Source organism: Labrus mixtus, chromosome 21, assembly GCF_963584025.1.
Source record: "Labrus mixtus chromosome 21, fLabMix1.1, whole genome shotgun sequence".
Taxonomy (NCBI): domain Eukaryota; kingdom Metazoa; phylum Chordata; class Actinopteri; order Labriformes; family Labridae; genus Labrus; species Labrus mixtus.
Genome location: NC_083632.1, coordinates 2,034,615 through 2,049,452, shown reverse-complemented (window position 1 = coordinate 2,049,452; position 14,838 = coordinate 2,034,615). Strand labels below are relative to the sequence as shown.

At 43.5% G+C, this 14,838-nt stretch overlaps 1 protein-coding gene across 1 annotated transcript in view; it reads right to left on the bottom strand.

Moving 5' to 3' along the window:
* LOC132955156 (corticotropin-releasing factor receptor 1-like) overlaps positions 1-14,838 on the bottom strand; it is a 79,939-nt gene that overhangs the window by 8,618 nt on the left and 56,483 nt on the right. The window contains exons 7-10 of the mRNA XM_061027907.1: positions 11,148-11,268; positions 8,207-8,360; positions 6,742-6,802; positions 4,684-4,756 (exon numbers count right to left, since the gene is read on the bottom strand). Coding sequence (XP_060883890.1) covers positions 4,684-4,756; positions 6,742-6,802; positions 8,207-8,360; positions 11,148-11,268 — 409 coding nt within the window. The remainder of the gene's footprint in view (positions 1-4,683; positions 4,757-6,741; positions 6,803-8,206; positions 8,361-11,147; positions 11,269-14,838) is intronic.

Below are 14,838 nucleotides of genomic sequence, written 5' to 3'. Positions count from 1 at the left end.
TCTGCACATGAGACACTTTAACAAGGCAGACAAGACTTTAATCTTGTAAATTTAAAAATATTTTTTATTTTAACATGGCCCTAATCCTCCGTCGCAGAAAACGGCTTCAGAGACGTGTTAAAGAGAGAGGTTTTAAACATTCTCTGTACAGGAAGGAGCACATACTTCAGTGAAACAGCTCCTCTGACGCCGGGCCCTGACGTCCTTTTTTCTGACACCTAACGTTTAGACTTTTATAGAGGTGGAGAACATCTGACTTAAGTGCAGGCAGTCGTGAGGTTTCCTCCTGCGTGCATTATTTCCCCCCTGATTACTGTGATTCACTGCTCACGTGCACATATCATTTTAGCCATCATAAATACGAGATACATCGTGCCCTGACGCAGATTTCCTTTTAAATCAGGTCTCAACATAGAAGTCTCAGCAATGTCTCAGGAGTCTGTGAGCATCGACTGTTTCCTCCTTTATTCTTACGTAGTCTCTTTTTTGTGTTGAGGTTTTAATATCTGGACTCCTTAAAAGGTGTTCACTTCACACCTCTGTCTGCAGGCTAGTTCAGTGAGGGGTTTTTAATGTGTGAAGGCTTCATGTGAGGAATACTTTGCCAAGAAAAGTCTGAAAAGAATGTGTGATGTAGAGGAAGCTGCAGAGGTCGGCTGGAGAAACACCTACTGAGTTTTTTTTTTTTTCTTTTTGTGATTTTTATTTGAGGAAGTGAAAACAGACATTAGAAGACTTTCTGGGAGAGTGCCAGGAGAGCATTACTGGACAGAATCAATGATACATATGGCTCAATTATCCAGGTCATAATGATACAATGATTTCATTATTCTAAATTTAAGGAGACAATATAACTACAGAATATTTTAAGTTTTTGTTCTCAGAGCTCCTCAAAACATGTGTGTGAAGTTTCTTGTTCTAAATCCACTCTGATCCTGTATTTGATCATGTCTATAAACCCCTCTATTTCAGCCCTGCTCAGAACAGGCTGTTTCTGTGTCTGTACCTTTAAATATGTAAATGAGCTGTGTCTGACCACGCCCCCTCTCTGGAAGGGCTTGGGTTGCTCAGGTTTTCTCGCTCCATGTCCTATTGTTTACGGTGAGAAGGCAGGTTCCGGTCTGACCGGTGGCTCCTTTCCTAATTTCCTTTCCTATAGGCATTCATATATCTCTGTATTGTTTCTCGGAGGCTGTAGGTGAGCGTGATTTATTCATGTTTCTGTGTAAACACTGATTGTTGAATTCTCAGACTACGTGTGAGTCTTTCCATGTCGCAGATCTAAAAGACTTCCAGCCACTGTCTCCGAGCAGGAGCGTCCATTTTCCACCATTTCCTGCTCACTGCTTTCTTTGTTTCTGCAGGCAAAACTTCTGACTAAAGGTTTCCCCTCGTCAGGTTTCATCGTTATAATACTAATCTTGGTAGTTCATTTGAAAACATATCAGTATGATCGATTATTATTTCCCCCTACAGTCTCCAGCACGTCTGTTGAATTCCTGTTTGTTGATTTTAATAGCCAAACTTATTGGAATGCTTTTTATGAAATATGGATTTTTAATGCTTCATTAACTCAGTCGAGGATCGCATTGTGTCTTCCAGCTCTGTTTGTAGCAGTGTGTGTGTTTGTTTGTGTGTGTGTGTGTGTGTGTGTGTGTGTGTGTGTGTGTGTGTTTCTGGGTTTTGCTTTAATGATGAAAATGAGATTAAATGTGCAGCCCTTACTTCAGTCCCTTCAAAAACTTCCCTCGTCCTCTGAAATCACCTGAGTTGTGTTCACCTTTTAAAACTTTTTACTCATTATAACGACGCAGCAGAATATTGCTGCCGCCATTGATAAGGCACGGAGAGTTCACACCCAACAGGAAACTTAACAAATATTCTGCTGACCTGCCGATGATCCCGGATGATTGAGGGACAGGCAGAGAGATAAAAGCCAGAGAGAAAAGTTGCTATTGAAGGCAAGAATGTAGAATTTTTATGAAAGAAGCGAGAGAGAGATATTGAAAACGGCAGATGAGAGCTTCAGGGGAGAGTCGGGCAGCAGACACTGTGCCTTTTGGTAAGATGACTTTTTCAACTTTCGGAGAAAAGATAAGCGAATGTGCTGTTTCTGACAAGGATGGGAAGGTCAGTCCACCGCTGGAGAGCCAGCACGGAGGAAACAGAGCTGAGAGAAATCGCTGGAAAAACGCCACAAAGAGAGGAGAGCCAGCAGAGATAGGGGAGTGTAAGGGCAGGCAAGTGGATAATGACTGAGGATGTTTTTTTTTTTTTGGAAGCCATGCCAGCAGGGAGTTAGAGCGGTCCAGACGAGAGATGACTAAAGCTTGTACAAGGAGCCGGGCTGAGTCCCTGGCCAATCTCCTAAATCTGCAGGATCACTGCCACACGACCCCCGCTGCAGGGCTGAGCGTCTGGCATCACATGGAGCGTCAGCAGGGCGGGGAAGAGTCACAATAACACAGCTCTGCTTCTGAAGGCCGGAGGAGAGGACAGCAGCTGGTTACTGTCCGCTTTAAGATGTTACATTATCTATCCTCTTAGCTGTCACTGAAACGAGTTACTGCGGTGGTCAAACCACCAAAGTGACACCGTTATGTGTGGCCGAGCCCGTGACCTGGTCTCTCTCTCTCTTTTTATCTCTCCCTCCTCCCTCTGCTTGCTGCACACGGAGGTGGTGATTTAGAGTGGCAGGCTTTGCTCAACAGCCTGTGGTGAGGAGCTTTTGTTCCCCTTTTTTTAACTTTATAGCCGTTTTCACATCTACACTCCTGAAAATATCTAGATCATTTCAGGAGGACTGCTCCGGATGTTCTCCTGACTTGGCTGTTCACATATGCTCCTCACAGTTGGAGACTATCCCTGTCTGACTGGAGGGGGGGCGGGGGCGGGGGGTCTCCTGAGTTTAGGCATGATGTTAAAAACAAGATGCGGGAAGAAGCGGATGAAGCAACAGAGTCCGCAACACGACGCTATAATGAGAATATTTGTCTTTATATCAACGATAAGTGAAGTTTAACAGAATCACATCATCAACTAAAGAGTGGAGAAGAACAAACTGGAGAACAGGAAACTTAAAGCAGTGCACAGACAGTCTATGCACCGTGCAGCGATCACAGTATATAAACCTCACTCCCCCCTCCTATTGGGTCGAGGGGAATTCTCCGGAGAATATCCTGCTGCATAAATAAACATAAAAAAACATAAAAAAACATAAAAAAACATAAAAAAACATAAAAAAACTGCACAATGACATAAATACATACATATAAAACATAACTACCATGGATTAGGGGTGTGCACGTGTACACGGTTAGTAAATCATAACCGTTTAGGAAAAATCAGTAAACGAAAACCTTTTTTTTTTTTTTTAATTATTTAAAAATGTTTTAGAGACACACATTCAATCATCTCTGATCGGGTTCTGGCTTTCCATGTCGCCCTTTCGCAGTGGCGGTAACCGGTTGAACGTAAGTCTGTGAGCCTCTCTCTCACAGCCACACTCCTTTCCCTTAATGCCCTTCCGTCCTATTCCGCTTCGTCCGGGTAGGGGGGATTACGACCTCAGATCAGACGAGACAAGCCGCTGAATTTCAGCATATTACTAATCGGAGTGTTAACCTTCCTGCTTCGCGTTCCATACCGTGGTCACAGGGGAGACTTATTTATCTGCTCCAGGGCCTAAGTGACGTAAAATGACGTCGTGTAATCGTTTACAATTTTTTGTAACCGTTCACACCACATGGACATGGAGTGAGTTAAGAGACAAAAGACCAACAGTCCATAGTAAAAGTGTCCAGGCAACAATACCTGCAGCTTATTTAAAAACCCAACAGCTGATGGAACAAACGACCTCAGGTATCTATTTGATTTCGACCTCCTTACATAAGTGAACCTCCTCCCTGTCGGCAGAAGTCTAAACTCTGCATGCAGGGGGTGCTGAGGGTCAAGATGGCCTTTGCCTTTCGAGTGACTTGAAAAACATGGCCAAGATCATTCAAGTCAACTCCAACTATCTTTCGGCAAAGTCTCATGAACAAGACGTCTACATGACCTGATTGAAAAGAACACAAAAGCCACCCTGACCCCAGGGTTGCATGGACACATACCAACATTAGAGATGTTGACCTCATCACAAGGTCTCAGCTAGCACAAAACGCAGCATGTTTTTATCATTTGCATCATTTTAAGCTTGGGAATTAGGACATTCCTGAGTTTGCAGCATGTTTTTCCCTCTGATGGAAATCCTGCCACAACAGGATGCAGCTAAGACGGTTCTTCAGTATAATTAACAACACACAGATTTCACAACAGATACAGCTGCATGAAGACGTGTAACAGAAGCTTGACAAACTTCCCCTGCAGGTATGGAAACGACCCAGAGTTGGAGATAATTTAAGGTACAAAGCAGTCTGAACACATTCTTGGATTTCACTCTTGTTTTTTTCCCCCCATTAAACGATCTCCATATTTCCTGCCAGTTGCCAAATGCTGAGATTTAAACCCTGATAGGTAACGCGTTAATGCTCCACATTCATCTCTGCCCACATGAAGAATGTGTCGAGGTTTCCAACAGCTCACGCCTGTCAGACGGTTTTAAAGACGTAATGGAGACTAATTGCAGGAGCAGGTTATATAATGCAGACTGCTGAAGGACAAAAAAATACAAAGCGCTCTTACCACCAGCACAAGAATCATGGGACCCTGGTAGATGTAGTCCGTGTACACGCCCGCTCGCTTCCCGAACCAGCATCTGCAAATGTCAACCAGAGCAATCAGTCACAGGCAGATGTATTTATATTGTCAATCATCATTCTTCATGAAGAGTGCACCTCGGAGCTACCGCTATGTGCTGCAATTCATTTCATGTTCTGCTCCCAGCGGTTAAAAAATCATGTTTAGCAGCTCGTCATCTACCCAGAATGCATGACAGAGTCTTTTCCGTTTATAATTAGATCCTAAAAAAACCTCGTTTTCCTGAGAGCGAATGAGACCACCTGCCCGAGCGATGAGATCATTTCTGATAATTGTGATTTTATTTCGGGGAGTTTTCTACATGTTAGCGGCTCTGTCTGGAAAAATGAAGAATAAAATCAGGCGTCTGCCCAGCAAATCAAAAAACTTAGAGATGACTTATCAATACATGTGTCGACGTATTAATCAAAAAGGTAAGAATCACGGCTGACCCTCACTTCACCTTGTCAGTGAGATTCAGGAGGATGAGTCCGCTGTTGTTCTGAGCGGATCATATTCCTGACAGAGAGAGAAAAGGCCAACGCTGTATTTTCTTGTTGCTCTGAGCTCAAAGTCGTTTCTGTTCCAACTGAATCCATTTTTTCTTAACAAGGGTAACAAGTATATTATTTTTACTCTGCGATAATTTACTCAAACGGGGCTGAAGCTTCATGAACAAAGCATTCCCAGGTCATCATAAAGTACGAGAAAAAGCAAGCTTGTTAAGTGCAACGAGACGAGGTGGAGACGTGTCGTCTATCTTTAAATTTACAGTCAGTGGCTCTGATCTTTTTGGAGAACATGTATGGTCGGGTTGAAGCTCATTGGTGTGTTTATAATAATCTGTAGACTACAGTGGAGCTCAAAGACAAAGAGGATATGTCCACCTTTAAAGATACACAAACAAACAACTCTAATTAGTCAGATCAAGCCAAGCCGAATGTTTTCCCCACAGCAAACTCAAAGCAGCGCACGTTGACCTCATTGTTCCACAAACATGAGAACATTTAAAGCAGCGCACGTTGACCTCATTGTTCCACAAACATGAGAACATTTAACAATTTGGAAAAGACAACACAGAAAATAATGTGAATGGCTGACAAATATCAGGATTTTTTTTCAGGATGAATTCACTTTTTTTTCTGTCTTTTTGGATCGTTTGTTGACACAAAAAAAAATCTTAAAGGTACAGTGTGTAAATTTGGCTCTCAATGAAAACAATAAGAAAAGATGGTGCTGAGGTTGGCGGGGAATCCTGGGTGTTGTGCAAACATTGTAATAAAATTCTACATATTATACCTTTAATATCTTAGTGGATAGAGTCGGACATTAGGGACAGAGAGAGAGAGAGCGGGAAAGGAGCCCTCTGCACCTTTAAGAAAAAGCTAAAGACCCAGCTCTTTCATGAATACCTACTAACTTAATGATGATGGTCTCCATATTATTGATGATGATGATGGTAGTGACGATGGTTTTTGTTTGATAACGACGACTTATAAGATGGTTTCTATACTGATTAGAGCTCTCAAGAACTGCCCTCAATGTTGTGCTTTGCCTCTGGTCACTTCCTGTCCACACCTGTGTGTCCAATCAGACTCAAAGCTGATCGTTTGCTCTTACTGACATTGTTCCCTTTTTTCTAGATCCTTGCTTGTGTTGTTCTTACTCTCTGATGTACGTCGCTTTGGATAAAAGAGTCTGATAAGTGAATTGTAGAATTCCAGACTTTTGATCACAGGAGTGAAAGTCTTTTTATCGAGTGAATCAACGATCAGCTCAATAGAGGAGCAATGGAGACTACTTGAATCAATCCAGCACTAAGCACCAATCAAACTAGATATATTGCACCATGTGATTACAGCAGGTAAATAACAGACATCCGTCTCTCTAACGCCGTGCAGTTTGACTTTGCCCTTGTCCTTTGGTTTCGCGGGCAAAGAAGACGAGACGTCTCTTTGAATATCAACAACAATCTGGCATCAAGAAACACAACAAAGGGCTTACTTCTCATTGTCGTAATACAGCTTCCCGATGGCCCAGGCCACGATTATAGGGAACGGTATACCTGTGGAGAGAGAAAAAGAAAAAGACAAAGTGACACATTCTTCTTTCATCTTTCTCTTGCTTTTCAGATCAAGAAATATGACTCCAGGGATTTTACGCTGCATTATGAACTCCCCTTGTGTGTGCCTGTGTGTGTGTGTGTGTTTTTTTTTTTTGATAGCCCATTACCAAACGCCTGCCAAGCTCTGTCAAAACCAATCTTTGCTTGTGTGCCGAGATCCACAGATGCAAGCCAGGACTTGTCACCGCCTGAAATGTTCTTTGTGAATAAAAGAAAAGCTGGACTCTGCTTGATGGTGATGCGGAGTGATCGCCCCGGTTACTTACTTATCGGAGTACAAAAGGGCCGATAAACACCAATTACTTACATCTAAATGACACTTCAGGGACCAGGAGGACCTTCCCCAGCTGCAGCGACACACTCATCTTTAAACACGCTCTGCTTCATTAGCAAAAATATGGTAATCAGTGTCACAATAAAGCTCAGAGAAATCTCCTCTTACAGCCTTGACAAATGTAATCTGTTCTGTTGTTCTCCTCTCTTGTCCACACCTCTCTGCATTAATAACACTTCTGCCTCTTGAAGGCTGAGCTAAAGCTAAGCGGAGCAAATAAAATGTGATCTTATTTATGTCTTCACAGCCATGCTGCCATCTCCTCTTCACACGGAGGCTTCACGCTGCCCCGAGGGAAATGTAATCCAGCTGGCACAATACACCTAATCTCAGCAGCGCGTACTTTTAGTCTGACAGTGTGAACCAGCGCGTCACTGAACCCCCCACACCAATAGATTTCCCAGCCTGCCATACCGAATCACGCCATCTCCGTCAAGTCCAACACTCCCATTGTTCAGTCCATTTACGTCTGACCTTCAGTCGGTTCCATCGAGCGGAAATGTTTCCAAACAGGCTCGAGTCACACAACCTTTTGGTGATGGCGATCTTTCACTTTCTTGTCAAAAAGTTTAATGAGGAAACCGACGGCGCTCTCGTATCTGTATGCAAAGTGTTCAGGAAGAGCTCGGAGATCATGAGCTGCACTTAAAGACGAGAAGAAAATGAAAACAGCTAAATGCTAAATGGACTTGAGCTTGTATTTTTCTTTTGTAGTCTTGTGACTACTCAAAGCGCTTTTTACACCTACACATTCACACACTGATGGTAGAGGCTGCAGCAGGAGCAACTTGGGGTTATGTGTCTTGCCAAAGGACATATCGGACATGTGGCTACAGGAGCTGGGGATCGAACCCCCAACCTTCCGACTCTACCAACTGAATCACAGCCGTCCCCCCAACAGCTAAGCCTAACCCTTTACATTTATGTTAGTTTATGTTTAAATCAGTCATTTACTGCTTTTAGAGACAGGCTAACCCCGTTAACGTTTCAGAAACAGATCGAGTACGTACACCAGCCGATGCAGATGAACATCCACTTGCGCAGCTTGTCGGTGGAATAGGTGAGCACGATGGCCGTGTGGAGGTAGCAGCCCTCGCCGAACATCCAGAAGAAATTGGTGGAGTGGAAATAGTTGAAGGAGGCGGTGACGAGGCGGCACCACACCTACAAAATAATCACATCAGTTACCTTTGACTTCTGGGTACAAAAATGTCCTCAACTTTGAATTTCTTATTCCTACAATTCATTAGTGAGACGCTTTTATCCAAAATCACATACATCGGAGAGTAAGAACAACACAAGCAAGGATGTAGAGAGGAGGAGACAACAACAGGAAGTGCAAACAAACAGCTTTAAGTCTGATCAGTCACACAGGTGCTGACAGGAAGTGACCACAGGTAAAGCCTCTCCCATTGCCTCCCATTAGACGTTTTCATAAAACTGGGTCATAATTGGCAAATTAATTCTTGAACTATCACTAAAACATTTTATTTGAATTAGAGCCCGACCGATTAATCAGCCAGCCGATAATATTGGCCGATATTAGCATGTCAAGTGATGATCGGGATCAGCTCATTTTTATCACAGATATGCGCTGATATTACTCGATTTATTCACCAGTCAAATGTCATTTCATTTGAGTTTCATTGTATTACACTAGCAGTTCTCTTTCATCAGCAGAGGGCACTATATTGATTACAACAAGCATCATCACTCTCCAGAGTGTAAAGCGGTTACTTTCCAGTTGAGTCTTCATTATTTATCTTTTCCACAAGTTTGATAACGGCCTTTGAGGGATTAATGCAATAAATGTGTATATCCATATCTATCTATCTCTACAGATCGAAGACAGAAATCGGCCGATACATCGATATCAGATTTTTTCTCTCCCTAATATCGATACTGGACCCAAACATTTCACATCAGTCAGTCCTTAATTTGAATCCGAGTGTCCATTATCTTTTACCACCACAATCTAACCTGTTAATAAAAGAGTCTCCGCAGACGTAAGGAAGCCTGGAGGTCTATTTGAGAAGGCGTTACTTTGTTCCAAATCCCTGTCGCTAGAAATCTACAGGCAGAAGGATTTGACATGGAAGAGCAGCCTGGGTTCTTTTTCTTCTGCCTCCCCATATGTAAATTTTCCACATTACAAGCTCCCCCAGTTTGTCCGGGGAATCGTCCCTTCATCCCCGACTGTCTGGGATAACAGTGATTGGTTTATAGGAATACCAAACAACCCGGAGTGTGGAACTGTAAACGGGTTCAGCCAGACCTCTCTCCATCGCCGGTAGGTCACAGGGTGGAGAAAGGTCTGGTTATGTCAGACTGGTTTCAAATTAAAGTGACTCCAATGCTGTGACATGCTGTTCCTCCCTCCAATACACCCTACACACTGTGGAGAATCTATAACAAGGGGAGGTCAATCTGCTCTGGATGCTCGCGGGGACATAACACCTGACTGAATCGCATTATGGCACTTTTTTCTTCTTCTGTAGCTTTAATTTGACACCTGCTCTCTGCAGCGCGTGAATGGAGCACAGGACGCTCTAACACGGCTTTTCTTGGAATCCACAAAGAAAACCAAGAAGGAAATAAAATATGACAAAGTCGAACAAAGAAAAACTGGCTCTGAACAGACTGGCTGTCGAGCTGTTTGTGAGGAAAAAGTACAGGCTAGAAAGGTTTATATTTCAGACACAAATAAAGGAAACTCTGTCTTGATCCCTTAAGGTCTTGGTCTTGACTCGGTCTTGATCATTAAATGTCTTGGTCTTGACTCGGTCTTGATCATTAAATGTCTTGGTCTTGACTCGGTCTCCATCCCTAAATGTCTTGGTCTTGACTCGGTCTGGATCCCTAAATGTCTTGGTCTTGACTCGGTCTGGATCCCTAAATGTCTTGGTCTTGACTCGGTCTTGATCATTAAATGTCTTGGTCTTGACTCGGTCTTGATCATTAAATGTCTTGGTCTTGACTCGGTCTTGATCATTAAATGTCTTGGTCTTGACTCGGTCTTGATCATTAAATGTCTTGGTCTTGACTCGGTCTCCATCCCTAAATGTCTTGGTCTTGACTCGGTCTCCATCCCTAAATGTCTTGGTCTTGACTCGGTCTGGATCCCTAAATGTCTTGGTCTTGACTCGGTCTGGATCCCTAAATGTCTTGGTCTTGACTCGGTCTCCATCCCTAAATGTCTTGGTCTTGACTCGGTCTGGATCCCTAAATGTCTTGGTCTTGACTCGGTCTCCATCCCTAAATGTCTTGGTCTATCTCTCAAACGTTTCTGACTTCTATGGAGCCACTTTTTTCCAGCATGTTAACCTTTAAGAATGACTCAAAATGTTTTTTTAAATGATTATTTCTAAAATAGGAAAAAAAAAACAATTCACTAAATCAACTGGACATTTTGGCTTTTGCCAAACATGAGTCAGTGCATTTATTCGGGGACTATTTTTAGCAGCGGATTAATCCTCAGTTGGTGCTTTACAGTGAGTAATTAAAGCTGCAGGACACTGTGTGTGTGATTACGTTTAAATTAAGTACTGTGTGGTGCAACATGTACATTTCCATTCACTTCTTCTCGTTCCTGTTTTTGAATTTGAGTTCTGAAAAAAAAAAAGAGTTTGAAAACAGAAAACCACCAGACTTATTATTTTCTATTAAGATGTTTTTTGGTTTTTATTTAGAGGATAGGACATCGGACCGAGCAGGACATGCGGGGACTGAGTCGAGGGTTGAAGATGAACCTGGGCTGCCTGCTTCCAGGTCTACACTTAAGTGTGTTGCTAACGGCAACTAACGGATGGATTAGAACGCAGTATGTATATTATTTAGAGCAATATGTGATTACTGTCACAACCAATATTCCTATCCCTCTCTTCAGCGGTCCAATCGAATAAAGGCAAAATCATTCTATTAAATATAAAAATAAATAAATGTGCTACATACCACGTTACTCTCGTGCACCTTTGGACTCATGGTCAGCTGGACGATGAACCAGGTGGCATTCCTCAGGATGAAGGCGGTGATGAGGTTCCAATGGATGATGTTCCTCAGGCAGCGGATGCTCCTGTGAGGCGAGCAGAAGGGGGTAAATAAAAAAACCCACATGTTTTATTTAACCTTTTCTCCAGTGCAGCCGGAGCAGCAGAATGTAGAGTACATGACGGTGGAGGAAACGTTTGACAGAAGTGGTGGTGGTGGTGGGGGGGGGGGGGGGGGGGGGGGGGGGCTGCGTTGTATTTCTCTTCCTGTTGTGCTTAACTCTCTGTATTTAGATATTACTCATCCTTAAAGAAGTCGTGTGGATGCAGAAAATAAAGATGATGAGCATGAATAATGAAGAGGTTTAGCCTCAGAGTAACACACCCCCCCCCCCCCCCCCCCCAATATAATATGAAGAAACATTTTATTCCCGGCCTCCGCTCTCGTGTGTGCCACCTCCTGTATCTCCGAGGTTTCTTTTAAAGCTGTAAATAAATCGACCTGAGGATACAATTAAAATCTTCTTCAACTCCTCAGAGCGAGCGGGGTGGAAATAGCAGCACGCGACCAGCTGAGCGGACACAACGATCCCACCCCCCCTCCCCGATCGCAGGAGTGACAGCGAGCAGAGGCGCTTCTTGTCAACAAGCAAAGCAGGAGACTGCTTGGGGTCCCCAGGCCAGTTGAGGGCCCCCCCTAGGGCTGATAATCATTAACCCACAGCAGAGGCTCAATATGTTCAAAGATTGCAATGACAGTAGGAAACCTCCCTAAGAGGGCCCCATCTCACAGCACTCACTCATAGAATAGTAAACGACTGAATATGGGGGAGAGAAACTTCAATACTTCTGCTAAATGTTTTTGTTGGATCATTGTTAACATAATGAGGATGAACGCTGTTTGGAGGCTCCACTTTGAATTTATGCCTCGGGCCCAAACGGACTCCAGAATCGCCCCTGACAGCGAGTTTGTCGTCACCGGCTGATGGCATTCTAAGCCGCTTCCTCCTTGGCTGACCATGAATGACTTAGTTTTTTCTTTTTAAGCCATGCATGGATTCTTAACAGGTGTCACTGTCACTGGCTGTGCACTGGTTTTCCGGTGACTCTGTGTCGAGCAGCTCTTAAAGTGACAGCGTCTTAAAGTGACAGCGTCTTAAAGTGACAGCGTCTTAAAGTGACAGCGTCGTTAACAGCTGCATGGAGGGAAAAAAAGCCGTTTTAAATAATTATAATGTCACAAAGAAGTCACAACAAAGCAGCCTTCAGGGTACCAGAAGGGAATATAAAGATCTGATAAACAAGCTGCTTTTCTTCACCTCCCTTCTTCACTGTGTCGCAGTGTCTCTGAGGCGGCCTTTAAAAACATGTCGGCTTCTTTTTAACTCTGTGTGACCTCACGTCCTGCCCTCGGCGCCCTGCCAGCAGCACGTGCTGCTCTGATGTGTGTTAATTAAGAGGAGAGAAAGCGAGAAATAAATAAAATATGTGCTTCTGTCCTTCTCGTGTGACTTTGTGAATATTCTGCTGTTCTTTTGTTAAAGGAGTAGAAGTCATCAGAGGTTTAATGGAGAAAGAAAAGAGAAAGCACAGAACAATACCACTGTTTTAAATGTGATGCTATTTAAGTAAACAAACAGTTTAGTACTCATTACGCTGAACGGCCGTTTGAAACAAATCTCTTTCATAAAGGATCATATCTGACACCACACCACTGCACCTTCTTTGCACGCTCACTCACTTTTATTTTCTCAAGCTGTCATTGGATAATCAGCTGTCTCATCAGCGGTACTCATCTAACCTATGGCATGGCGTTCCTCCCTGATCGTTCAGTTCCACTTTTTACTATGATTCTTTGTGGTGCATTCATGTGATGTCGGACGCATCGGAAAAAAACAAGTTTCCGAGTTTTAAAATGTTCATGAACACCTGCTCAAGTCGGAAACAATAACTAAGAATGAGCTGCCCGACTTCCCGACTTGACGTCAGAATCGTCATCACATGAGGGGCAAAATATGTGAGACATTCACACATTTTCTTGTGCTGTCTGTTGTTGTTGTTCTGACAATCAGACTTCCCAAACTGAAATCAACACACTGAAGTCGGAAGAATGACTTCCCAACTCGGAAACTGGGACCACTGAGCATTCAGGTGGAATGCAGCATAACTAGTTTCTGTACGAACCCTCCACCTCCCCATCACCACCCATCTTCACAAAATCATCATCCATTCATCCTTCAACCATCTGGTCTCATCAAGTCATCAGCTTCACCTCCACCAGGGTCTGGACTCAGGAGGGGGAGGGGGGGTATTGTCATTCTCCAAACACCCCCCAATAGAGTCCAAGCGCCATACGACCAGCTAAAGGTATTGTTATGTAGAAGTGACTTTATGCTTTTCAAATGTCGTCCCTCTCATTCCTTCGTCTGATTTCTTGATTTATTTCAATCTTTCTTTCTTTATGACTTTTCTGACCTCTCTGTTCCTCTCGTTTAGTTTTACTCCCGAGGTAGCAATAAACACTCTTCATTCATAAATGATACGTCGACGATGAAGAGAGGGAAGAGTACTTTTATTTTTTCTCCCCGTCCATGATGACTCATTCTGCAGATCAGACGTGATTCGTGATTCGAGGCAACCTTTGTTTGAAACCGGCTCTGTCGGTTTGCTTGTGGTTTGGTAGCTGCTGCAGCGTCACCAGAGGTCAGAGGTCAGAGGTGAGTGTGTGTTTGGCAAAAAACCTTGTTTACATTTCAAATCCAATTTGTAAAGTATGAATGTCCTTCTGGTCCTGATGTAACAAACACTTCAGACCTCTGAGCACTTTGATCAAATGAAACAGAAAGACGGGCACGACGCTGAGACGTGCTGATTCATTTTATTTTTTCATTTTATTAAATGTCTGTTAACTCGGAGCTCTTCCTCGCCGCACACAGATGTGCAGCTGTGAGAAAATATCTGCTTTGTTGATTGAGAGTCAGAGGTACAAGCGGACTGAGAGCCACCAGCTGCATGCAGCGGGACGTCTGCGCACACAAAGTCATGTTGCATTTAGGCTGAAACGTTTCCAAAACCTCCTTTTTGTAGCGTTTAGAGCAGCCTGTCACGTGTTCTCGCACATTGGGCCACTGCAGAGGGCACTTTATCACCTTTTCTCTCATTCAAGAGGACAGCCTCGCTGTGCAGCGAGGAGGGGGGGAAAAAAAAACACCAGAAGGAGAATACATCGAGGCTGCAATTATGAATCTTTTGATGCTGATTTGTCTGAATTAAAGCATTTCAATGATTACAGATTAGACGTGTGGACTTTCTGATTGTAGTTTCTAATTTTCTCAAGTCGAGTGAACGCACATCAGTAAGCCGGCGTGTCACAAAAGCGGTGATTAAAAACTGCCGTTAGTAACCGAGTTAAAGTCCCCAAATAATCACAGTTTGAAGGGTTTATTTACAGCTCTGCAGCGTCCAGATTAAAGAGAATTCTGCGCTGGGCTTTAGAAACCTTTCAGTCAGCTTTAAACAGGAAGTAACATCCTGTGTAGAACAGCGTGGCGTTCAGTCTCCAGAGACGATACCTGCTCATTGAGAGTGCACTCACACACACTAGAAGATTCAAGTCCGAGGCTGATTTTTCATCCGAGTTCAGCGTCGAGTGTGAA